Source organism: Ambystoma mexicanum, chromosome 7q (genome assembly GCF_040938575.1).
Source record: "Ambystoma mexicanum isolate Mex_15411 chromosome 7q, UKY_AmexF1_1, whole genome shotgun sequence".
Classification (NCBI taxonomy): Eukaryota; Metazoa; Chordata; class Amphibia; order Caudata; family Ambystomatidae; genus Ambystoma; species Ambystoma mexicanum.
Window position 1 is genome coordinate 892,950,134 of NC_090941.1, and position 26,861 is coordinate 892,976,994.

Consider the following 26,861-nt stretch of genomic DNA (forward strand, 5'->3'; position numbering starts at 1 on the left):
ATTTATTCCGATTCAGCATACGTCATTACCACAGTGCATGCTGGGCTTTCGCGGTGGAAGAGGAGGGCCTTCGGGAGGGCAGATGGGTCCCCGGTACAGCATGCCATGCTATTAGACAAAGACATTTTCGCACACTACCAGCCGTCTGCACCACCCATACTAATAAAATGGACAAAGTGTCACTCAGTAACACCACCGCAGACACAGCAGCCCAAATAGCAGCATATCTCCCAGTACCCACTGGTTGAATATGTTCTCACAACAACCGCCAGTGACCAGCCCCCAGTCTCATACAATTCCCTGCCCATAGTGCAAATTATTGAACTACAAGGACGGGTCCCAGAGGAGGAAAAACTGTTGTGGTTCAAAAGGGGGTGCAGACAATCCCCTACTGATTTATTGTGGCGGCAGGAATGCACAGGAAAAGCATTGATGCCACACAAAATGTTGGTAATAGCATTTGATCAACTCCATCACCCCTCCCACAGTTCCAAGCACCACATAGCAACTAACATATGTAGGGGAGGCATGGTATCACAAGTATGACACTGACACAAAAGGTACAATTTGTAAAACCTTTATTAAAGTTTCTGGGTTTGGAGAAACTCCTACTTTGCCCTATAACTAGGATGAGAGTAGTCTCTACCATCAAATAATAAATAAAACAGTACTAGTAGCATCCGTCAAATCACAATAGCCTATGCTATCAAAACCTAATGCCTGCCCTATTTCTTGTGCAAAAAAGTGTATAAAGCAGATATGAATGTCAAATCAGTGTTCAAAATATAAAGAATAAATGTGGCTGAGACAGCTCTCCTCCCCATGTCAGACAGCAAGGTGTAAGGTGGTCCTCGTAGTCAGGATGACAGACACTGGCTCGGGTTTTCAACAAAAAAAGAGTTCAAAATGTGTATCGAGGCCCGTCTTGCCTGGCACATTAAAGTATCTTTTCCCAGACTTCCAAACAACATTCAACAAAAGGTTCACGTTGGTCCCCCTCTGTCGGGCTCAGACCTTTCAAAACAAAAGTTCACATTGAACCTTCTCTGTTGGGCTCAGAACTTTAAAAAAAAAAGTGCACGCTGGTCCCCCTCTGTTAGGCTCAGAACTTTCCAAACAAAAGTTCATGTTGGCCCTGCTCTGTCGGGCTCTGACCTTTCACAACAAAGGTTGTTCATGTTGGTCCCCCTCTGTCGGGCTCAGACCTTTCACAACCAAAGTTTAACAATACTTGCAGGGGGCTCCCTTCCCCAAACTTACTACACTTCAGGTCTTCCTCAGTCAGGATCAGACTGTTTCAGGATGTCGAAGACTTTTGAATGTGCATGGCTTTCTCTACAGACCTCCGCAGGACCACTTTGACTCAAAGTTCATCCTTCAGCTTTTTACTCTCCCCTTCTCTTGCGGTTCATTTTGATCACTTCACTTTTAATGTTCAATCACTTTATCGCTACAAACAATTCACCTTTCATAGAGACTTTCAAGTGGGCTACTTCCTTTTGCCAGACCACTCCGTTACTCAGTATTGCGGGTTTCACAGTTGTCCTTACTTCAAAGTTAATTTCCGGGCCTTTCTTCGAGTCTCCTCCACACCCATGCAGCATTCACTTGCGATATAATTTTGCCACTTCAATTTTTCCTTAACACACACCTGTCTCTCTGGTCACTTGGCAATTCACCGGCTGCAAGCGTTCTTTTCTTTAGAGTTTTTTCAATTCACGAGTCAAGGTTATTACCACAGGCTCGACCTCGCCTCCCCAACTCTGCTGTTCACCTGGGAGGGTCGCTTGCATCCTAAACACAATGCAGCCTTCTGCTTTGGGATTTGGCCTTCTCCACATGCCTTTAGCAGCCTTTTGGAGGCAACAATCTCCTGTAGGCAACTCTTGGGGTTCTCGACCCGCTGCTTTCATCCCTTGGTCCATTGCTCCGGTAGGCGCACCTTCGCAGCGGAAGTGCTGCACTTACTCGTGTTCCACCTTGCTCAGAGTATGTCTCTATGTTCTTCCTTTTATCCGTGTGAGGAGAGCTAATTGGCATCAGCTGTATGCACTTAAAGTCAAGTGCCTGACTTGATTAATGGGACATGTCCAGTGCAATGTATAAGAGTTAGTCTTGTTACTCTCAGTCGCCCTCTTCCACTGCCCAGCATTTGTGTAGAAATGGGGGGTGGTGGGGGAGTTGGGACATCAGAGAATCCTAAAGAATAGGATGGGTTAAATGTACAAAAAAGGGGGGAATACCGTGTCTCACCAATGGCTGCCTCACCCCCACTCGCCGAAGAACCCTCACCCATGGGGAGTCTCCCGCACTGGTCCACACCCAGGAACTGGATCCAAAAGCGATGACCCTTTGGTTTCTCACACAAACGCCCGAGGCAAATGTACTGCAGCAACGCTGCGGCACGTCGGCTCTCCCTAGTCTCCATGGCAACCCATAAATGCTCCTGAAGTCACTCGTGCTCACGTTTTCGCGGGTGCGTTTCATTCCAAGACCACGTCTCCGTCGAGGAAGGTAAGCGCTCGAGAACAATGTAGATAAGCAGACCACTGCAGACCTTATTTCTCACTCACGAGCTCCCATTCTTATTGACAGGAGCGGTGACTTTACGTGTGTTATGCATATCCTTTTGACACATAAGGTACAGCCTCTACCCTTTCGTTTACACACCATGAGTTTTGATTTCAACAACTTTACTGACATGAAGCTTTCTTTTTTCCATAAAGCTTTCTTTTTTCCATAAATCGATACATTGGGACACATTGATGGACACTAATATGATCAGTATGTAATTTACCATTTCTGTCCATGTATTGTATGAATTGACATCATGTTGTTTATTTAACATCCAATTTGGCAATGAAAGTGTATGTTGGTCATAATTGAATTGACATATTATGTACAGCCCTGAAGAAGGTTATTAACTGAAATGCATTGGCATATGTACAAGAAATGTTAGCTATGACATTTGCCTGGCCTCATCGAATATGAAGCAACAATATTCAATGAAAGAAATATAGAGGAATGTGAATAAACAATTCATTTTGTGAAAATTTCAAGTAATGGGATTTTGAAATTCTTGATTTTGGAAACCACACAACTACAACTTTACCCACATGTGGAGTCCAGGTTGGGCCAACTGAGAGCACCAGTTTTAATAGGGTGGATACACTCTATTTTTCTTCTTTTCATTGTTTTGTGGTCCTGATGCCATAGGACCTTTTTCTACTGGTAGCTCCAGGTCAAAGCAACCAAAATAAATGTGAAATATTGTACATATATAAGCAGAAAAAATAAAACTATTGACGTAGTGCCCACCTATATCCTGTACTCCTCACACAAACAACAGGACTGGTCCATCAAAAAACATCCAGGAACATATGATAACAATGGTCATTCGATGGACAACGTGCCAAACTTTTAGCAGGGTAATGACATTACGAACAATGAGAGGCACTCTGGCCCGCCTCACTGGCCATTCCGCGAGTTGTATCTTGACTATGCGGACATGGGCGAGAGGTGCAGCCAGTCTCGGTATCTGATCACTGTCGTCTGCACCTTCTCATGGTGGGTGCAGGTGGGTCCTTGTACACATCCGGATGCCCAATGTGCGGCTACGTTTTTGGTCCGCAAAGTGTTCCCTCGGTGGGAAATGTGCAATGTGTTAAGGGCAGATAATGGCACACACTTTTTTAATGAATTGTTCAAAGAGATTACTTAACTGCTTGGCATTAAACACCAAATGTGTATGATTTACCACTCCCAAGCCAACTGAGTTGTGGAGAGGATCAACAGACTTCTCAAACAAAAGATGTTTAAGCTTTGCACCACGTTGAAGAAAAACTGGGTGCATGGCATTCAACCCAAACCGCTTTGATATCATACGAATGGTACATAAAGCGCTATACAAATGAACTATAACATAACACAGCCCAGCAAGGACCGCCATTTATCAACCCATGAGCTGCAAACTGGTCGGCGCATGCACACACCAATACCCCCCATTAGGAGAGCATCAGACACACATAGGGCTGCAGATATTCTAGGTGACTAGTTTAAAGACTATGTGACGACACTAAAACAACCCCTCAAATGTATTTCCAGACAGAAGACGTACCAAGCACCACAGCTGAATCCTCAACTAATCCTCCACCCACTCAACCGCTACTGCCAAGAGAACTTGTGTACGTACAATCTTTTGTCCACAGGTGGAACATCCCCAGGTTCAATGGACCGTTTGAGGTAGTGTATTGCACTCCTCTGGCAGTGAAACTTAGAGGGCTCTGTTACTGGATCCAACAGTCTTATGTTCGAAAGGCACCAGCACTTTCAGATATTGGTAGTGTGCATCTATCTCACATCCCCTCACACTACCACAGTGCCCCACCCACCCTAACCCGTGCACTTGCACTGCTGCTAAATAAGAAAAAATACAGTTACAAATAAGAAGCTTTTTGCATCTCTCTCTCTTTATCGCTGCCTTTTTTTTATTTTTCTATTCCTCCTTTTTGTGTGCATACTATTTGCCTTTCAGAGTGAAGAAAGATATGGAACCAGCGCTCTGAAATCACTCCATAAATATGTTAGAAAACAGTATACGTATAGTGTTATATCTAGAATTTCATATTCGTATATGTGTGCTATACATTATATATAGCTGGTTTATTTGCAATTTCGATGTTTATTTTAGGCATTTATTTAGGGGCTTCTTTTATATCACAGGGTTATATAAAAGAGGGGGGATTTGGAGGGCAAGGGGAACATTACAATTACATTGTAAATAATATGTCAAACACACACTTGAATGAAAGTTAATATGCATTTTTTCCAAGGCCAAATCACATTGTCAATTATTCTGTAAAGAGTAGTGATCAACCCCCTCGCACTGGATTGTTAGAATATATTGCCAGATCCCCATTGTTCCCAAAAAAATATAAATACTTTTCACAACCTCACCTCTACTGAGGTACATAATAGTAGCATTATTATGAATGGGTATATAGGTGCACCCAAATGTACGAGGAGACAAGTACGAAGGGTGAAATATGACGCCTATCACAGGCTTGGTCTTGATGCTACCGAAGATGTGCATGACCCTGAACTCTGAAATAGTTGGTGTACGAACATGAGCTTGGTGGGGAAGAATAAAGTGAATGGCAGTTGTCATGCGTGTTCGTTGATATCGCATGCGTCAGAGGCACCCAAGATCCTACTGCCACAGGAAGTATCAATTCTAGAGGCACAATGTGTAGTACATCTTGCGCTATGCAGGATCAGAGGGACCTTCCAGGCACACAATGTAAGACTCAAAGTTGTCGATCCAGATCACCTGTAATGCAACACAAACCCAAAAATCTACCAATGCCTGAAAAGACCCTACTTGGTGATACAAAGACTAAAGTACATAAATAACAAATGGCAAGAAACAACAGTGAGCTGCATGGCAGAGGGCCTCATAGGGTATGAAGAGGGGGTTCTGTCAAGGGTGGAAGCTGCATGTGCACCATTCTGGACTGAATACATCACACAACTAACCTGGATTGAAGCAATGAAGAAACTGGTAAAAGTGCACAGAGAAGAACATTATTAACTATGCTTTTCCAGTGCTCAGACCATATTTGTAGGATCCAATAAATATTGCAATAAGACTCTGCTCATTCCTGATCTCAAAAAGGGCACGGTGGCAGTGATGGATTACTACTGTGTGTGTGGCCAACACGTGTACTTCCCACCATCATGGAGTGGCTATTGTTCTCTGGCCACACTACACTCAGCACTACTTGTAATCATAGAAGTACATTTGCAAGGGGGGCCGACATAGACCTTGACCCCCACCACCTTTCCCATCCCTTGAGGAAGAAACAAGAAACCTATTGCAAGCACAAGAGTTCCACACACTCCCAGGGAAAGAAAAACATGACAAACTGTGGAGAGAAAAGAGAGCAAACTATTTCTCCAAAGACTCATCAAACTTGCTCGAGGAAATACCAGAAGAATACAGACTCTTCAACAAAGCAGAGACCTTATTTGCCTCATTGCCACTACCTGGTGTGCAAGCAGCGGCCAACGCTAAATGGCTGCAGATTGTGAGCTGGGAATTGATCCAACTAGCCAACAACACTGAACAAGGGTTCAATGTCATAAAGGTGGCACTCCATGCTCTAAGGCTGATGACGATGCAGAATCGATATGTCCTGGATATTCTGACTGCAATGGAAGAAGGCGTGTGCAAGAAAATCGGGGATTATTGCTGCACATTCTCAAAGATGCTGAGAATAGCTCTCTGTCACACATCATCAATGCGGTGCACAACCTGGGAGTGCACATGAAGAAAGAAGCGGGAACACACAATGAGGACTGGTTTAATCTGACTTTTTCTGGGGCAATTGTGAAGATGCTAGTACCTGTCATCTTGATATTGGTAATTTTTTGCACGTGCCAGATGGGACTCTGATGTTGTGCCAAAGCAGTGCACAAGGATGATGTCTCAATTGGGGTAGCACTGAAAGCATTTTGTGACACCACAGAGAGCGCTACCCTAACAGATGACCCAAGCAAACCCCATATGGTAGAGCATTATCATCCCTTACACTCCCAGAGCACCATCACTACATCCCCACCAGACCCCGAGAATTACACCAAGCATTGGGTCGACTTAGCTGGAGATGATGGTTGTATCCACATGACATGTACACCAGAAAAATATGCCTAGTCTGGTGCAATCTTGCAAGATGTTTGTAGAGCATGGGTCCAAAAGGACGGGTCACGACCATTCCTGGAAGCTGAAAGGTTAGAGAGGGTGTGAAGGGGAAGAAGAACGTACATTGGAACTTAGTAGCATAAGACACTACAGGGTAGTTTGTTAATTAAGGATTAACAAAAGGGGGGAATGTTGGGAAGGAGAGCTGGTCTTCCCACCCCCCTAGGCAATACTGATTGAGAAATAAAAGCTAGGAGAGCACATCTAGGGAGCAGGGGGCTGTACATAATGGAGGGTTCACAACCACCTTAGTGCATGAATTACAAGCTATGTGGTAGATGCCGGTGCAAACGCCATCTTGGTCAGCGGCAGCCCTTTCAGAAGTAGGCCTAAGCACGGCAAACATCATTTTGTGTGTTAGTATTAGAATCCCTTGCATGAGCGTGATCATCACACCCACCACGGCCAGGTCTCACAGAGTCCACAAAATCCTCCAGTTTACCAAGAAAGTTACAGACCATTGAGCTCAGGAAAGAATGCGCCTCATGGCCGTACTAACCCACGGGACAGATTACCAAGCCCTCCAGCCCCCAACGATCCCCGCACAAGAAATACGGCTTTGCCATGCTTTCATCCCATGACCCTGCATGCCATGGCGCTGTCCAAACCCACCCACTGACCATAAAACCTTTACACCCCTCGATCAATCATTAAGATCGGAAGGCAAGGCTATCGTGCCTTCAGAAATGGGTCACATGATTTGTGATGTGAGGTGCAGGGTAGAAATTACAAGTTACTAACATACTCTTAGTCCATAGTCCACTTTCCTCCATACTGGATGGGTGACCCTCGCTAGGGACGTGAGATGGAACCTTTTTCACCAGAAAAAAACCTTTTTCCCCTTTAAATTTAGAGGCGCGCGGGGGTGCGGCCCTGAGAGCATGGACTCGCCTGACTCCGCCTACCGGCGCCACTCCTCAGTCCCCCTTGAGGCGTTGACAATATTACAATTGAATAAGTGACACCAGCTTTATTAGGGGCGAGGATGGTGGGACGTATAGAGGAAAGGGGACTATGGACTAAGAGGACGTTAGTCACTATGGTAAGTAACTTGTAATTACTCTTACATCCCGTCCCCTTTCCTCCATACTGCATGGGCGATTAAAACTGAATGTAGCCCCAGGTTAGAGAGGTGACCCTGCTTAAGAAAACAAGTTCCTTAATACTGCCTGCCTGAATGCCGCACCTGACCTGGTGCCAGCATCCCAACAGTAGTGCTTGCAAAAAGCCAAGGGAGTGGCATAAGTGGCTGTCCTGCTGATGACCTGCCATGGTACGTGTCTCTCGAAAACGGCGACCGTGGCCTTGGCTCTGAATGCGTGGGCATGCATGTTGGCCGGAAGCGGTTTGTGCTGCCCCCCCTCCTATCTTGCTATGGAGGCCTAGGAAGCCTGATGTCCTGGCCCTGACCCTCCGAGGGTTGATAAATAGAGCCTCAGACTTGTGGAAGCTCTTGGTCCTGTCCAGATAGAACTTTGGCGCTCGTCTAGCATGAAGACAGTGCAGAACCCTCTCAGCATGGTTCTTCGGGTCAGCGAAGAAAGAAGGGAATACTCGCTCCTCATTTTGAGGGAAAGCAGGGACTACCTCAGATAAGTATGCAGGATGCGTTCTGAGGAGCACCCTGTCCCTGTGCCAGGTAGTGTCCGGCTCAGGAGCCCTCAGAGCTTGGATTTCGCTGACACAGCGTGTAGACATAAGACCCGCCAAGAGGGCTGTCTTAATGGTGACTAGCCTGATGTCTGTGGGCGCCATTGGCCCAAATGGTTTATATGCCAAAATGCCCAACCCTATGTTGAGGTCCCACACAAGGTGTGGCTTCTTGATGGGCGGGTAGAGCCTGGTGCGGCCTGTCAAATGTCTTTTAACCACCGGATTGGTGGATGAGAAAAAACATCCTCCCCTGAGTTCCGGTAGGCTCCGATTGCTGCCAGATAGGCTTTGAGGGCGAGCCAGATTGCCATCAAATCGAGCAAGTTGAGGAGGGCCGACTGCTCCTGACAGAACCCTCTCCGTGGACACTGTGGCTGTCCAAGGTAGCTTCCCATTCTGTGTGGGGATGGTAACCTGCGGAGCTGGCTCACAAAAAGGCCTGCCCATCCGTAAATTGCTGTCCGTGCTCCACCAGACTAGGTTGTGACAGAGATGCGGTGGAATGCTGCCCGGCTCCACCTGGGAACCCCTCTCCAGATTCCAGGAGGATGCGCAGTGTAACTGCAATTTAGGCATTGGGACCACCAGGCACTGTTCTTCTGATAAAATGCTCCATGGGCCTCTTATGGCTGTGCTCTTGTCCTCTGAGGGGAAATTCTCTCGGATCTTGTATCCCAGATGAGGCCCAGGAACGTTGGAGTCTGCCTGGGCTCCAGCTGTGAGCTCTTGAGATTGATGGAAAATCCCAACTCGTGTAGTGGAAGCATAAGGGTGAGGCGGTGTGGAGGACTGACTCCGGAGACCTTGTCCTGATGAGCAAGTCAAGGTATGGATAGGCGTGGTGACCCTGGGCCCCAAGAAGGGCTGCCACGCGTTCATCCTTCCTGTACAGACACTGGCGGCCGGATTGAGGCCCGAGGGTACAAACTTGCATAGGAAATGGAAGCCTATGAAATGACCAAAAGGGTTGCAGATCAGTACGTGAAGGTAAGCATCATTCAGATCCAGCGAGCACATCCAGTCTCCCGTGCACAATATCTCAGCAATACGTGCTGGGGTAACCATTCTATGGCGAAAATCCATGAATACGAGCCCAGACCCCAATGGGAGGCTGGGACTTCGTCCACTGCCTGCCTCTGCACGTGCAAGCAAATTTTCGCCCACAGAGTTATTGTCCCAATCTGTGGGAGTGAAGGGGAGGAGAGAGGCGAAGGAGGGATTGGTAGGCGGTAGCCCAAGGAAACTGCAGGGAGGATACAAGGGTCCACGAACCTTGTGCGCCAGCATGGCGTGCATCTGGCTATATGCCTTAGGGTGGCCTTAGCGAGGATGTATAAGGATTCAGCAGTCTGGGCACTATTCCTCCTCTTATCAAGTTCCTAATCCATCGTAGAATGGAACAGGTCTCCCCCCTGCCAAAGGGAAGGTCCAGTATGCGTTCCTGGGCATCCAGATTGAATTTGGACGCCCATAGCCAGGCAGTCCTCTCCTGCCAGTAGCGGTGCAAATGGCACCGCCTGAGGCATCAATGTGCGCACCGGCGGACTCCATTATGTCTTGTGCAACTATTTTTGGCCTCCACCTGCCCTACCTTGAAGCACGCCAGGCGCTGCACCGAAAGTGGCCGAGGAGTGTGCCTGTGAGTGCCAACAGCAAGAGGGGGCCCCTTCCAGCTGTCTAAACTTGGCGTTGAGGCGTCTGTTGGTATGCTGCGCCGAATGGGGTTCAAGCTGTGATCTGCTGACCCGAGCCGGATGCTGAGAAGGAGGCTGTGAGGGTTCCAAGACCATTGGAGACGTCGGAGCCAGTGTTGTGGGTACTGGCATGGGCAGCTGGGGCTGCAAAGGGTCTTGAGGTGCTGGAACCAAGGGCGGAGTGGCCGTGGGTGCTAGCAACAGAACCGAAGGGATTATGTCCCTGAGGGTCATGGCTTTTCAAGAAAACCTATCTTCACAGGCCGGTGGAGCACTTGGAGACGTGGGCATGGGCACAGGGCCTTGAGGGTGCTGCGGCCTGAACCCACTCTACCTCACTGTCTGCGGGGTGCATCATCCCTGCAACGATGAAGGATATGCCATGGGCCACGTACTTAGTGAAGACCAGTCCCACCTGGAAGCTCGTTTGCCTAGCTGTTCCCCCCAGGGGGATGGTGTCGGACGAGCTGCCATTTCATCTGGCCCGGTGGCCATTTTGTGAGGCTGCATGGCGCGTGCCTGTGTCCTGGTGCTTGCTGCGTTGGGCCCCGCCTCTTCCAAGACTCCTTGCGGTGGAGGTTGATGCTGACGGTGCACCTCAGGATGGGGCCTGGTAGGTGGATTGCCCTCGGTGAAGCTGCCGGTAGTGCTGCATACAGGCGCCCCCTGAAACATCTGTCTGGTACTAGGGTGTAGCCTTTCGGGCCTACCCCGGTAATAGAAGCTTGCGCCCCATTTGCTCGGTCACCGGTAGGATCTCGCAACTCCTCGCCCTGGCGGCTGGAGCTGTAGTAGTAGCCTTGGTACCTGAACTGGTACAAGAACCTGGAAGGTCCTTCCCATGCTTGTGCCTCCTGGACGTAGACAACTTTGCAGGGTGCATACAGGCGCCCCCTCGGACATCTGTCTGCTACTAGGGAGTACACCCAGTAATTGAACCTTGCGGCTCCTGAGCGCAGTTCCCGGTAGGATCTCGTGACCCCTCAGATTGACGGCTGGTAGCTGTAGCAAGCAGCCTTGGTACCTTCCCTGGTACCAGGACCTGAAAGGTCCCTCTTGCTCCTATGCTTCCTGGTGAAGGAGTCGCTTTTGTGGGGTACATGGTGCGTACAGGCGCCCCCTCAGACATCTGTCTGGTACTAGGGCATAGCCCCTCAGGCCTAGACCCGGTAATAGACCCTTGCGGCCCTTCAATGCAGTGTCCAGTAGGATCTGGGGAACCCTCGGCCTGACGGCCGGTAGCTGTAGCAGCCTCAGTACTTGCACTGGTACCAGGACCTGAAAGGTCCCTCCCCCTCCTACACTTCCTGGGGAAGGAGTAGCCTTTGTGGGGTATGTGGTGCATACTGGTGCCCCCTAGGACATCTGTCCGGTACTAGGGCATAGCCCCTCGGGTGTAGACCCAATAATAGAACCGTGCGACCCCTCAGCAGTGTCGGGAAGGATATGGCGACCCCTCGACCCGACATCCGGGAGCTGTAGCAGCCTCGGTACCTGCACTGGTACCAGGACCTGAAAGGTCCCTCCCACTCCAACGCTTCCTGGGAAAGGAGTCACCTTTATGGAGGTAGGAGGTGCATACAGGTGCCCCCTCGGACATCGTCCGGTACTAGGGCATAGCCCCTCGGGTTAGACCCGGTAATAGGACCTTGCGGCCCCTCAGGGCAGTGTTCGGTAGGATCTGGCAATCCCTCGGCTTGACAGCCATTAGCCGTAGCAGCCTCGGTGCCTGCACTGGTACCAGGACCTGATAGGTCCCTCCTGCTCTTGCGCCTCGTAGTGGAGGGGTCGCCTTTGCAGGGTACGTGGTGCATACATGCGCCCCCTCAGACCTCTGTCCGGTGTTAGGGAGTAGCCTCTCGGGTGTAGACCCAGTAATAGACCTTGTGGCTCCTTAGCGCAGTCACCAGTAGGATCTAGCGACCCCTCGGTCTGGCGGCCGATAGCTGTAGTAGCCTCGGTACCTGCACTGGTACAAGAACCCGAAAGGTCCTTCCCGCTCTAGATGCGGATGAAAACAGTGTCCCTTCCTTGGGCCTGGACTTGTCCTGACAAATTCCTTTGAGTCCTCTGGAGGCAAACTTCCAAAGAGCTCCCTCCCCCGGGCGGACCTGTCCTTCAGAGCGCGTTGTAAGCGCGTTGCGTGCGTTGCAGGACTCACAGCCGTGATCAGAGCCAAGGCGGTTGAGAGAGGGTGGGGGTCAGACATAGGGAAGTGCCCCTTGCAGGTTGAACACCTGCCAGAGCCTGCTGACTTCGAACTATGCCGGGGAGGAGTGTGGTGCCAGAGGTATCTGATTAAAGACAAGAAGAAGAAGACAAAAAGAAAACACATTTCTGGGGAAGAGGGTATGGAATTACAAGACTGGAGGCCTAACCCAGGAGCGCTGGTGAAAGCGGTCCGTTCCCGTCGACGCGGAAGAGAGGACTGAGGAGTAGCACTGGTGGGCGGAGTCAGTGGAGCCCATGCTCCCAGGGCCGCTCCCCCATGAGCCTCTGAAATTTGAAGGGGAAGAAGGTTTTTTTTCTGGTGCAAAAGGTTCTGACGGTTCCCTAGTGAGGGACGCCCATGCAGGATGGAGGAAAGGGGACGGGACGTAAGAGTATCATAATTATAGCCTAAAACGAAGGTTGAGGAGCTTGGGAGTTGCTGATCTGTCTGAGAAGCGAGTGAAACGTCTGAGTTAGTGTGACCATGGCTCTACCCCCAAGCCCATCTCTGTATCTGTGAGGTGCTTGTTACAGTGATAAAATAACATCTACATTCTGTATAGTACCTTATGGATCAGATTTACAAATGCAACTTTATTATAGACTTCCCATTAGAAACACATGCTATAAAATACATAATTCATTCAGAACCACAAAATATAGCAACAGTTATCCCTTTAGTTAAAATTATCCAATGCAAATAATCATGTAAGGATTAAAAATAGTTTTAATTAGTTTTAATTACAAGAAATGCATTAGTCCCAATGTTTATGCAGGTTATACACTGGTAAATATAAATGAAGATTCGGTCATTAATAGACACTTTGAAAAAAATATTTTAATATAACTCCCTATAAATATATGTTTCACCTGTACCAGATAAATCACTTCAAGGAAATGTGTAGTTACATGCAAGTTTGTGGAATCTTCTGCATTAAAGTTGACAGCAAGATTTTCCAAGGTACAATCATGAAAACATTTTTATTTTGCAACTGTAAGTCAAGAACGAACTTTGTATACTTTTAAAAGTAAAAGTATTTTGAACAAATTCTGCCTTTAAAACTATAAAATCCTTTCTTGTTAGAATCTGTAAAAAAAAAAATCAACAAATACCTTTGGGGGGAAAAATGATTGTGGTATTGTAAAATGATGTCAAATATCTAGGTCATCAAAAGAGAAATGTAAAAATCATTGTTTGAATTACACTGAAAACAGTTGACAGCCATGTAGCTCCAGCCATATTGAAAGATGACAAGCAGACCGTAAAAGTTATTTAACAGTACTTTACAGGTCAGTGCAACTTTCATAATGTTACCACATGATTTTTATATTGCAAAATAAAAAGCTACCCTGACTTCCAATGGAGATACTTTAATTTCTCACACAATACATTATACCTGACCAAAATGAAATTGTGAATGGTACTGATATTTACCATAACAAACAATAATGATTCAATCAATTTACATTAAAGTCTGTATGGCCCTTTCTTATAAAAAAGTGAGTTTCAATGATGTGTTCAACATTTTTCTGATGTGATCTGTGCACGCGCATACAAACATGTGGCAACAACATGGAAAATATGTGAATGACTCCAGTAAACGTACAAAGTAAGAAATGTCGATCTCTTTAAAACAATATTCAGTTACAATGACTCTGAAAACCAACCTATCAAAGAAGAGACGAGGACAAGACAGCTTCCTCTATAATGTGTGTTTCTTTATATTTCACATTGAGACGGACTCTGCTCAACGATGCATATTTTTAGGTTGGAACTACAAAAACATGAACATTCTTTAAATGATTTGTAATACTTCTTAAAGAATGTTTACAATGATATTTACTAGAAAAGAAACACCTCTATGTAAGTAGATACTTTCTCTAGCCCATTCATTTTCTCACCTGTGCATATGATATGACAACTTATTTTCTTGCAATGAGCCAACAGCATGTTATTGCATAATGAGACACCACTTAACGAGTTCATCAATGTAAAGTTTACGCTGATCTGGGACTGTGTTTTTTGAATTTCTCCTTCCTGTTATGCCCCTTTTCTAGTTTCAGAATCTGGCCCGCCACTACAGCTGTGTACCAAGTCTGTGGTGTTATTTCTTCATAAACAAACCATTTGGCCCATGCCTCAGTATATTTCACTCTACAAGGTCAAGTATTGTATGCACATTCCTCTGTGATGTTCCACCGGCTCCAGCTGTTTACATTCTTTTAATACATTTTCCACAAGGCTGCCATACAATGTATCCTATCCTATTAACCAATCTGTATTAAACAGCCATTACTGCCTCAGACTAGCTTCTTTAAAAGCAATATTTATTATTCATGAGTAAAGGGATGTTATAATGAAGAATACATTGAGTTGGTGGCTTTAACTAGAGAACATATGATGGCATTGCCTTATATTTAGTTTACTCCACTTTCCAAAACATCAGTCTACAAAGAGACATAGCACAACATTTATCTTTTTTGGTCCAAGAGGTAGAGTTGCATCATTAACATGTCTAATTCAAAACGTTTAACTACAGTGCCCTGCTTATTTAATGATCCCTTAATGATGTACACATTAATGTTAGATAAGTAAAGGGTATGAGAAAGGTGCAAGCTTTCTTTTAGTTTAATAAAAGAAATTGGAATAGAATTTGTTGTACAAGAAAACATTATTTTAGTTTAGGGAAATGTCCTATTGGATAATTTGCAAAGATACATTCATGCTTCTTAAGCGTTTCAATTACTCTTTCCTCGGTCATTAAAATGCAATTTGAATAAACGTAACAGGGAAGCTAGCATACTGCCAATCAATTAACAGTGATCCAGCAGCATTGGCTGTTCTGAGTTAAGCCAATTTACTGATCCAGCCCTAAGTAGAAAGCTTCAGTACTTTGATGAAAATAAATCATATTGAAATAATACTGAAGTGAACCACAAGCTTGCTCCCATTTCACACAGTCTGGTCAATGACTAAGTTCACATTTAGTGGATTGATGATGCGCAGTTTCAGGAGAGGTCAAGTGCCAATTCTGGTTTCATGACAGTGTATCTTGGGTCCAGCTTTGGTATGAAATCCTTGAAGTGCCTGGAGGCTTCGGTTCCAAAGACATCTAGGACTCTTCTATTCATTGTAGCAAACCTGAAAAAAACCAACAACAAGTTTCAAACAGTTGACTAAAATGCAAAGCTAACAAAGCATTTATTTATTTTCAACAGAGAATATCAACCGATTTTCCAATCATATTCATGATATTCTGAAAAATATTTTCGTTGACAGTACAATGGTTTTACTGCCTAAATTATAATAATTAATGAGAAAATGTGAACAGTACAAATGTAATAGTGTTGACATGTTTATTTTTAAGCACTATGCGTGAACTGTGAAGAGAACTATTGAGAGATAGTGGCCACACACAGAAATGTACAGAAATGTAGGTTGTCTCAGTTAAACGAAACACAGTAATCAATTGCCCATTTTACAAACTCTAGTCTATGATTTAAAATATACCTCACTTTGCAAATTGTAATTAGTGACACATGTTAAAAGCAGTTTGTGAAGGACTATGCTTGGAAACAACAGATTTTAATTTCAAGTTGTTGCCATTTCATAGGACTCCTAAATACCAGAACTAAGTTTGGCTACTTCTCTGTCATGTCAACTGAACAGCTCTCTACTTGATATTGCTACTCCAAGACGGAGGGTTAATCGAACATTTGAAACTCATTGTCTTTGGTTGTATAACTGTACAAAGAAATAATGTCATATTACAATTTGAAAAATAATCTGGTAGGCATCAGTGCTTTCAATGGTGAATTATATTGGGTGCGCATGGGAAAATCCTCCAAGCAAATAAGGGTACTTGCATTTGCTAAGATGCAGGTTTCCATTCATTTGGGGGTAGACATTATTTCTCCAGAATTGGGTCTTTACTAGATTCACATACTTCAATATTTCCTGTGTTAGACTGGGAATCCTCTATATTTTTTAAAAATGTTCTATAGGAAAAAGCAACGTATATTGCTAATAATGCCTTAAAGGCACCCCCTTGTGTAGCCTCCCCCCCCCCACCTCATGTTGGTGCCTTTTGACACTAACCAACGAGGTGGCAGGGCTTAGGCTCCACCCCAGGCAGTCATCTTCAGATTTTTCACTGCAGTCTAGTGACTATGGAATCCTCCACAGCTCTCAGAGCGTTTCGCTTTCAAATAATTCTTTCACTAACAAAGAGAGTTTCCTCGGCTCTACACAATCTGTGTTTTGCAGTCCAGGAAAGATTTTTTTTTATCTACATCCCATCCAGGGTAGGTCCTGCACATGGCCCCTCATGGCCATGGTGGACTCAGGCAATGAAGGACCGTCCAAAGCGAACACTTCACTTTTCAAGTACTGGTCAGGTGCTTCAAAACGATTTTTTTCATAAGAGACCATCACCAGGAGTGCATATACTGTCTTTTCCCTCATGACATCAAAAGATGTCACATTTGTCAGACCTTCACACAGAAGACCCTACAGGACAGGCGCAGGAGACTACTTCGTCATCTGGAGAGTAAGCGCCATTCATCTGATGATGAATCTGTCGAAATAGCTCCTGTCACTTCCCACAGGACCCCTGAGCATCATGTTGCCAAGAGAAGAACTTCATCAGTGGAAAGAGGAACAGCGCCACCTGCAAAAACAAATGAAAGGGGAGAAAATGAGTTAAGGACACCTTCCGAAATGTCCATGACATCGAAAAATCCAATTTCTGGTGAAAAGAAATCAGAATCGTCAGGTAAGACATTCTCGTGCACGACTATTACCAAGGTATCGTTCACTGACACATTGTCGACAAGGTCCCCTACAACAAGCATGTTGCTGTCTTTGGCTCAACCATCTACAGCTAAATCACCATTGACTAGTGCCTCGTCCACAAAGGATCAATCCGGACACACAAGCAGCCTTTGTCGATGAGGGTATCCCCGCCTGGGCTAATCGGTGGTCTACAAAAAAACCCTTGTGCATGACTAATGCAAGAGATCCCTCATTCACGACTACTTCTAAAGGCCCCTCATCCACGACTACATCGTCCACGGCTGGTAAACAGTCAATGGGAAATGCATTGTCGACGGAAAAAACACTATTTAATGGCCGTTCGTACACGACTACTCTGCCGTCCACAGGAAAAATTGTAGTAACACCACTTCCTCCCCCGTCCACGGAACAGAGTGATAAACACATGCTTTCAGTGTCACAGGTCTCAGATTCTAATATTAATCTGTTCCCCTCAAGGAAATGGTTGAACTGCCTGACATAATTCTGCAAGAGGAATTTTCTAACCTGGAAGAAGACAGGCCACAGTCTGTGCCCAAGAACACAGCCCCCCATGGCAGTCAACCTTGAAAGATACTTTGGACCCTTTTCAACCGTCGTTGATGCAGTCCCTCAAAAATATCATGGACAAACTTCAAAGGAGGCAAAGAGTGCGCTTTACCATCGCCACCACTGGTGATAACAGTAGATCAACAGTAGTCACTCAGGAGGCTCTGCCTAGGAGACAAGAGAAGCATCTCCCCACCTTGGAGTCCGATATGCATTTCACCACTGTGAAGACAAAGAAGCGTCTCCCCGCCACGGTCCATTAGCGCTCCTTCATTAATGTCTCTGACTGACTCGTAAGATAGGGTTGATGATCCAGTTGGACAAGCCCAAAGAGGGGGAGATCCCTCAAGACTCCCCCACCAATAACATATTGACGAATGGGAGGATTACGTCATTGAGAAGCAAAAGAGGAATGACTCTCCTGGAGGCTCTTCACCACCAGATGACATCACTTTGTTCCATTTAATCATTGCTAAGACTGCAACAATATTCGATCTCCAAGTGTTTTGTGCAGAGAAGAAGTCAGTGCTGCATGTACATAGGGACAAGCGAAGGAGGACAGTTACGACCATACCCATTCAAGATACCATATGGGAAGCCAGGGAGAAGATCCTTGCCAATCCGCCATCTACTTGTGCTACAGTGGTTAGCCTGGAAAAGAAATACAAGGCCCCAGAAGATGCACCACCGTAATTGCGGGGACACCAAAACCCTGGATTCAGTCATCACTGTGGCTGCAAAGAAGCAACTTACAAATCCTGCTTCACCACTAATGACCTTGACTGAAAAGGAAGGCAGGAAACTTGAAGCTGTAGGCAGGAAGGTTTCAGCTTCCGCATCATTGTCAATCAGAACTGCGAATGTCCTTGCAGATCATGCCAGACAAGTGGGTACTACAAATAATAAACAAAGGACACGCACAACCGTGGTGCGTCACTACAAATTCCTACTGGCCATATTACTGGTTCCAAATTGCAGGTTGAAAATGAGACCGATCCAGGAGGAACTAGATTGACAATTTGATTCAAGCATTGGGTTTGTGGGGGGACACTGTGCACCTGTTGGTCCTTTCCACCGAACGGGTAGTGGGCGGACCGAGACCTAAACCAATGCATGCCTTTCCAGCCCCCCACTTCCATGATTCTTCTGCGAACAGATGCAAACCCATCTTGAAGACTTGCGGACAATGGACACATAGGCGCTGAAGTCCTTTCAACCAGTCCTCACAGGGGACAGGTGGTCACCATACAAATAGAAAACACAACCACAATGCATTATGCCAATAAGCAAGGGGGCACAAGGTCAGCACTACTGTCTGCGAAATCACAAACTCTGGAAATGGGCCCTCACCCAAAAGATTCAGGTCAAAGCAGAACAGCTCCCAGGAAAGGACAACATTCGGATAGATCAACTGAGCATGGTATTCTCCACATCCCACGAAGGGGAGCTCGATTGACCAAAGGTCAAACACTTTTTCAGAAGGGTGGGTCAACCTCACATTGATCTCTTTGCACCCAGGCACAACAAGAAATGACCTCTCTTCGCATCCAGTTACCCAGAATGGGATTCACGGGGGGATGCCTTCGCCCTGGCATGGACAGGTAAGTTCCTATATGGCTTGCCGCTGATACCCTTGATATCCAGAGTGCTGAGATGGGTGTGAGAACAACCTTGCAGGATGATTCTAATAGCACCAGCCTGGGCCCGGCAAGTTTGGTATCCAACTCTCCTACAGATGACGTGTTGAATGCCCATCCGTCTCAGAGTGCACCAAGCGCTGCTAACTCAGCAGAACGGGCAAATTCTTCATCATGACCCAGCATTGCTCTCTCTCAGGGCTTGGTTGCTGAGCAACGGAAACACGCCAAACTAACGCTGCTTGACAAATGTTGCAGTATCATTCGAGCCTCCAGGGCCCCTTCCACATGTAAGGCATATGAAAAGAAATAGAAACAGTTTGCTGGCCACAGTAGGTGAATTACTGCTTTACCTGCTCGACTTGGCTAAAGAGTCCTTTCGCGGGCTTCGATAAAGGGTTATCTCTCATCCATCACGTCTTACTCCAGAGGTCCTGAAGCTACAACTTTTGTCTCGTACTCTGCAATAAAAACCTTCATGAAGGGTTTGATGAGGACATTGCCAGCACCTACTCTAAGCTGAAGTCTCAACACAGTATTAACAGCATTAATGGCTTCTCCATACGAGCCCATCCATAGGTGCAATCTAAACTTCCTCTCATGGAAAGTCGCCTTCCTAGTGGTGATCAAGTTAGCAAGATGAATCTGCATACTTCAAGCTTTGCCCAATTTATAGTCTTCCTAAAGGACTGATTAGTCCTAAGGCTGCACCCAAAGTTCACCCCCAAGGTGGTGTTGAATACGGCTCTGTCGGAAGGCATCGTACAGCCAATGACAATCATACCTCCAGCGTGGAATGCGCCCTGCCCTTGCTAGACCTATCGCAAGTACTTAAATTCTACTTGCAGCGCATTCGTGTTTTGAGAGCATTTCCCAGATTAGTTGTTTCATTTTCAGGGCTTCGTAAGGGCCACAGCATCTCCAAACAAGATTGTGCCCGATGGGTGGTAAATTGCATTACCCACTGCCACAAAATCAAAGGCAACCTGCTTACCCATCCAGCTACTGCCCATTCAACCAGAGGGAGGGCAGGTACAGTGGCTTTCCAGGCGGGAGTAGTCACGAAGGACATATGCGGGGTGGCTAGCTGGAGCACGCTTCATATGTTCTCCAAGCACTATTGTCTGGAAGAAGACGCTGGAAGTGACTCAGCTATCAGGCAAGCAGTCCTGCGACACCTGTTTGACTGAGGTAAGAACAGCCATTGTTCTTTCCCTCGTTCCCTTTATGTTTCACGCATGCATAATGTGTCCAGGGTACTCTCTGCGGGTACTATTATTGACCGGATGTGTGCTTCAGTGAAGTAGGTTGCATGCATCCACTGCATGGTATTCTATGGAAGCATGTGAATCTATGAAAGATACAATGCTGGAGAAGTCTTAGTTACCAGTAATTTTTCCAGCATTGGTTTCTTTCATAGATTCACATGCCTCTCCGGTGAGGCTGCTCCCTACGCAGGCAATCATCATTATAGCAGTCACTATTAGGGCTCAAAATCTGAAGATGGCTGCCTGGGGTGAAGCTTAAGACCTGTCACCTCATTGGTTAGGGTTAAAAGGTACCCAAATGAGATGGACGGACTACACAAGTGAGTGCCTTTCAGGCATCATTAGCATTGTACACTGCTTTTTCCTAAGGAATACCTTTAAAGATTACTGAGGATTCTCAGTCTGATAACAGGGAATATTTAAGCGTGTGAATCATTGAAAGATAGCAATGCTGGAGAAGTACAGTTACAGGTAAGTAACTAAGACGTAGCCCATATTGCCCCACTGGAGGAGACACTGTCAGGGAGTAAGCAGTTAAGGAGTGCACTTAACCCTCCTACGAGAATTTCAGGTCCAGAATAAAAACATGCAGACGGACACCTCAATAGTTCCCGATTGTGCAGCTCAGTCAGCGTATGTGTATGTGTCAACATTCTCCGAACTTTCAATACAGCATGTAGCCTCTCAAAGAAGGGGACCCAGCCTGAGTACTGTCGCAAACAAGCATAGGGGTCAATGGATGATTTCAATGCAATCAGGATCCAGAATACATTGATTTATTTAGGTCAAAACAGAGGGTGGCCAAAGGGTATATATCTAAATGGAAGAAGTGAAGGGTATGTTGTTTAAACAGCCGAATATCGTGGGTGGTCAGTTTGGGCGAACGACTGAATTCACCCGCTTCGGTAAGGTAGGTTTAATGCTTCCAATATGGGGGACACAAAGTACCTGTGCAAAAGTGCTATACAATAAAAACATGCAAATAAAACATTTATTAAAAAATTTGTAAAATTCTTGAAAAGGTGCTTTTCCAAGCCAAATGTGCCTTTGGGTGCCATTCACAATTAATGAATAAAAATGGGCTGTCGCTGGATGTCCTAGGCAGTGACAGATTGGGTCGAGGAGGAAAGATAATTTTTCCTAATCTGCTAGGCCCTGTGTATGTATGATGAAACAGTACAGACGCCTAGGTCGCTCAAGGTGGATTTACAAACCAGAAGGGCTGCCCTGAGATGTGAACAGAGAGTTGAATAGAGGCGTAGGGAAACATGCTCTTACTCCTCAGCAGTGTGTGCAGAAGAAAAGAAAAGGAGTGATGTATATTTCGGCTTCCAAACATAATGGACACAGTTCTGAAGTGCACATGTGCCAGTCCAACTGTAAGGCGCACAATGGCAAAGTGCCTAAACTGAATTTTACATGAAGGGACTCTGTGTAACTTGGGGAAATAGAGTCTAAATAATGTTCATAGCCATAGTCCAATTTTGTATTCCAATAGGCAGTTGCCATGTTGGATTGGCAGTAGGCAATACTTTCCTTGCCAAGTGCGTGGGAGAGAGCAGTTTTCGATGGCCAATTTATTAGTTGCGGGTTATGCCAAAGGTCTTCAAGGCTCAATAAGGTCAATTGGGACCTAACATGAATACACCATTTAAGATCCCACACTCCAGATTGTGCGACTACGTCTGTACTCGCCTCTCTGTATTTGCTTAGGATCGGGGGTGACCATAGCCGTAGCTAAATGCAAACTGGACATGCAGCAATCACCTCAGTTATTTATCTCTGGATCAACTATATGTATAATGTAATGTTAAGTGTGCTTTGGGTAAAGACTGTGCTTTTTTCAAAAATGTACTTTCAATGGTGGCCAACCAAGAGGTGTTTGAATGGCCCTAAATCTCTGCGCCAAACATTGCAGCGGCTGCAGCTTGAAAATTGCAGAGCTGTGTGAGAAACCTCAAGGTTTCTCACCCGCTAGTCCCCGGAGATCTGTCGTCCAGGTGGCCAGGACACCGCCATCGCTATTGGATCCAGTTCCTGGGGGAGGATGACCTGGGTGAGGGGTTTTCGGGGAGTGGAAGTGGGACACTGAGGGTTGAGACACGGTATCCCCTTTCCCGTAAAACCTTTTCTTCATCCTACCCAGTAGGATATTTAGAAGCTCTGCCCCCCACACCGCTTTTCCCACATGAGCACTTTCTTCCACTGTAGCAGACATCAGACTAACACCAGATTCGTTTACCCGTTTACCTGACATGTCCCAACACACGGATCAGGCACAGTCAGTCAATTGACATTGACCGTGCACAAAGGTGGTGAAACCTGAAAGAATGACAAAGGGGGAATTGCCCATGCCCTTTTCAACTCAGACCTGCGAAGCCTCCGAAAGGGAAAGCATAAGACCGGGAATTACAGCTGGTGTGCGAAGCAGCAGATGTCAATGGTACACAAGGGCCCTCCCGCTTTGAAAATGCAGTCGGAGAGGCAAGCTGGCTACCGTGGTACTATCCTCGCCTCCAAAGAACAAAGGAGCCAATGAGTTTAGCACAGCCGGTGAGTTGGAGGAAACTGATAGTAAACCGAACTGTGTTGAGTCCAAGGTTGCAAGTAGCAACATTTATGAACGTGAGGAATTTGCAAGACAAACAGATTGTGTACATGTTTTGAACTTTAAAGAAATCACAGTTGAAGTCCAGGTGCAGAAGGGTCCGGTGCCAAGTGGGCGCTCATTCAAATGGCTCTGACCGGGACCTGTTTTGAAATTACAAGAACCAGAAGGCCCTATGAAGGGTGGCGTAAGGCATCAGAGTGGTCCTAGAAGGATTACATCAAATCCCTAGAACAATCTAATGTCTCTGACACGTTCCAAAGGAAAACTAAGGGAAAGGAACCCCGCTTTCCAATAAGGTTGTGAACTGTAAATTGTGGCAAGTGTGAACCCGACAGAGGGATGCCGAGAGAAAGCTGGAAAGGAAAACCTCGGTCTCTGATGAAAATAAGCAATGCATGAACTGTGTTAAAAATACATGATCTTTGTTAAAGAAAGGCCGTAGTGAACCCGATGGAGGGAGGCCCAAACTGCGATAAGGATCCAAGCCTGGTGGAGGGAGATCCTAGGGGCGAAGAGCAATCGCTCAAGGTGCAAGATCACAGAGAGAACTTTTTATTGTCTGTCATTGTGAAACACCACAGGCCTTTTAAGGCAAGAGACTTTTGCAAGAAGTAGACTTAGCCTCTGATGGTTTTTGATATCGTTGAACTGAACTGTGAACCTCATGCTGATGAGGCCAAGGAGTGTGCTGTGCTCAAGAGTCCCACCTAGTACCGTGCTTCAAATGTGGGGAAGGGAGACCCAGCCATAGCATCCTGACATATCATTTGGTGAACAGTTCTTTCTTTTCTGGTGAACATTATCCCACACTCTTGATGTAATTTAGTGGTAAGGATTGGCTATATATATATTTTTTTAAGTATAGGCCTTTTGTATTTGACAAGACGCCACTAGGACTGCCTTATTATTATTTGATGGTCGTAGCTGCTCCCATATTAGATTTAGATTAGATGTTTATCTCACTCATTAAAAAGTTCAATAACTGATCACTTGTGTCTGTCTATACTGTTGCCACAATGTTAACCTTACAGGTGTAATACAGGTGAAAATGCCCCTTTTCTGTGGTCATGGGGAAGGGCAAATTGCAGTGTATTTCATTACTGTGCTGTTCAAGAGTTAGAAGGGCCTTGTGCACCTGGCTAGCCCAACTGTGATTGCTGGCAAACCGGATGGCAAGATAGTCAAAGCAATATACTCACTCGATAGTGTGCCCACCAATTTCTATGTTGAGTTTTCTCAGACCTCTTATGTGGTTGGTGGACTACCAGGGTTTTAGTTTTGTCATAGTTGACAAATAGCCTGTTATCAATGCAGCTCTCATGGAAACCTTTCATCTGTCTTCGCAGTCCACTAGGTAGTGAAAGGAATGAGGATTGCATTGTCTGTAGCGGGATCTCGCCCACCCCTATTTGGGGGTATCCGTTGACAGACTCATGAGGATAGAAATGATCTTATTAATAAAAACACAAAAGAGGGTCGGCAAAAGGACACAGCCATGCCTTACCCCCACGTTCATACTTATCGGGGCAGTTACATCTCCAGATGAATTCCACTGGATTTGTGCTCTGTTATGATTGTGCAAACCCATGATCCCATGCAGCAATTCGGGTGGAATGTTTAAATCATTGATTAGTATGTATAGCTGCATACAGTAAGTGTATGCTTCCATGTGCTGGGGAAAAAAAACAGCATCTTTTCCCATTGAAAAAGGAGTAAGATAGGTGTGCATACTTTGCCATTAAGATTTCAAACCTGGAAGCTGATGCACGTTATTTGAAAGGAGCTCTTATTGGAATACTATTATTCACAGAGGATACAGTGTTCATTTTAAACACGCCATGAGGGTTGAACATGAAAGTCAAGATATTTTATGACCTGGAAATTAACTATTCGAAGACATAAATAATTGTTGCCATGGAGTGAAAAAGCTGAATCTATTCTTAAATAAACACCCAATTGAAGAGGTGGCAACTTATAATTAATTAGGTTTATGTGTTCAACAAAAAATAACCTGGACTGGCCAGGTTCGCTTTAGTAAAGAATTATGAAGCTGTACTGACTTTTGCACGTGAACAGGGGGTAGAATGATTAGATCTGCATTAACTGTTTATAAGGCCAAAGATGGCTCGGCATGTATATACGGAACTGAAATATGGGGTAGAGCGTGTTGGAGGCTACTGCACCTTTAAGCAGAGCTGAGGAAGCAGAGCGGGAAGAGGGAGGAAGAGAAAGGGGCGGAACCGGCAGTTATGAGATGTATGAGGTAGAAGAAGGTGATAAAGGGACAGAGCTCCCTAAACCTGGTGTTGCGTCCTTTATTCACATCGCAGTGTAACAACTGGCGTCGAGGATTTGTCCTGCACACCAGCCTCCAACCTCATTCCCTGGTGATCCCACTGTGATCCAGCGACGTTCCCAGGTGTACATAGGCAATCCTGCCCGCCTCGCACGGCAGTCCGCCATTCCTCCCACATTCCAGGCGATACCGCTGTCCGCGGCATCCACAGGTGCCCTCTGGCGATCCCGCCACACACCCGACTTCACGGAAATCTGCCGACATTGAGGGTAGGGCGATCCCGCCGACCTGTTCCCCATGGCAATATGCCGCTTTTCCTTTGAACTTGGTGGCCATCCTGCCAAATCCACTCTCCGACAGCCTATGCAGCAGGAGCTGCACACTGCAGTGATCAAGGGACCACGCACCAACACAAGCTACGTGGCGGGACCTTGCCATCCCTCATTCACGAGTGAGAGCACACGGAGTAAGGTAAGCCCTGCACCTTGCAGGCCCCACACCTCACCACATGTTTCAGCAACCACGTGGAGGCAGGAGCCCCGCTGAGGGACCCAAAGGCAGGCCCAACTCCCGCTCACAAAAAAAAAAAACATTAATAAAAAGGTGCGGGTGAGAGCCCGGGAAGAGAGGGGGACACCTCAACACCACCAAGTGGCAGAGAGGAATATTGTAACCTATCCCAACATCTAGGGAGCAACAGGCCCCACATTGACACTAAACCCCCATCAGGGATGTGCCAACAAAGAAGCACAAATATGATGACTGAGCCACCATGAGCGGCCCAAGCTCGCCCACACAACAAGGGACACAACCCCAGTCATGGCCTCGACATCAAAGGCCGCGCTAATGAGGAAGCCACTCATATTCACACTAGTTCTAGTGACAAAGTGCCCAGGTGGCTCGAGTGGGTCAAAGATTTCAACTACTTTGTCAAGGCGGTAGGAGAGGAACATTCACTGACACTGTGTGACATGTTCAATAACCTGGTAGAGGGATCGATCAACCTTGGGAATAGACACAACTGCTTCTTAGTGGACTCGGCAGCGACAGTAAACATAATGGGGGAACAAAAATTCCTATTGATGCCCGAGAGACCGTCCCTCACAGAGACATCTTCGAGGATCTTCCAGTGGGAAGCCGGTGGGGTGACCTGAGGGAGTATGTCCCTGATGGTATCCCGGAGGATGGCCCCCATCTGGGGAGTTTCCATCACCCCCTAGGAACCCGTCTTCGGAAGCTGAAGAGGTGGCAGGTGATATTGACAGAGTGGCCAAGGGCAGCTTGGGCACACTCTGCCTGGGGTGCTGGGGAGACCTGCCCTGCGCTGCTGATGGATAAATTGTAGGCCACGCACCTGGCTGACACCAGT

At 46.3% G+C, this 26,861-nt stretch overlaps 1 protein-coding gene across 1 annotated transcript in view; it reads right to left on the minus strand.

The window, feature by feature from the left end:
* Positions 1-13,138: 13,138 nt before the first annotated feature.
* Positions 13,139-26,861, minus strand: part of TMEM135 (transmembrane protein 135) — a 2,087,148-nt gene continuing 2,073,425 nt past the window's right edge. The window contains exon 15 of the mRNA XM_069639711.1: positions 13,139-15,460. Coding sequence (XP_069495812.1) covers positions 15,328-15,460 — 133 coding nt within the window. The 3' untranslated portion in view covers positions 13,139-15,327. The remainder of the gene's footprint in view (positions 15,461-26,861) is intronic.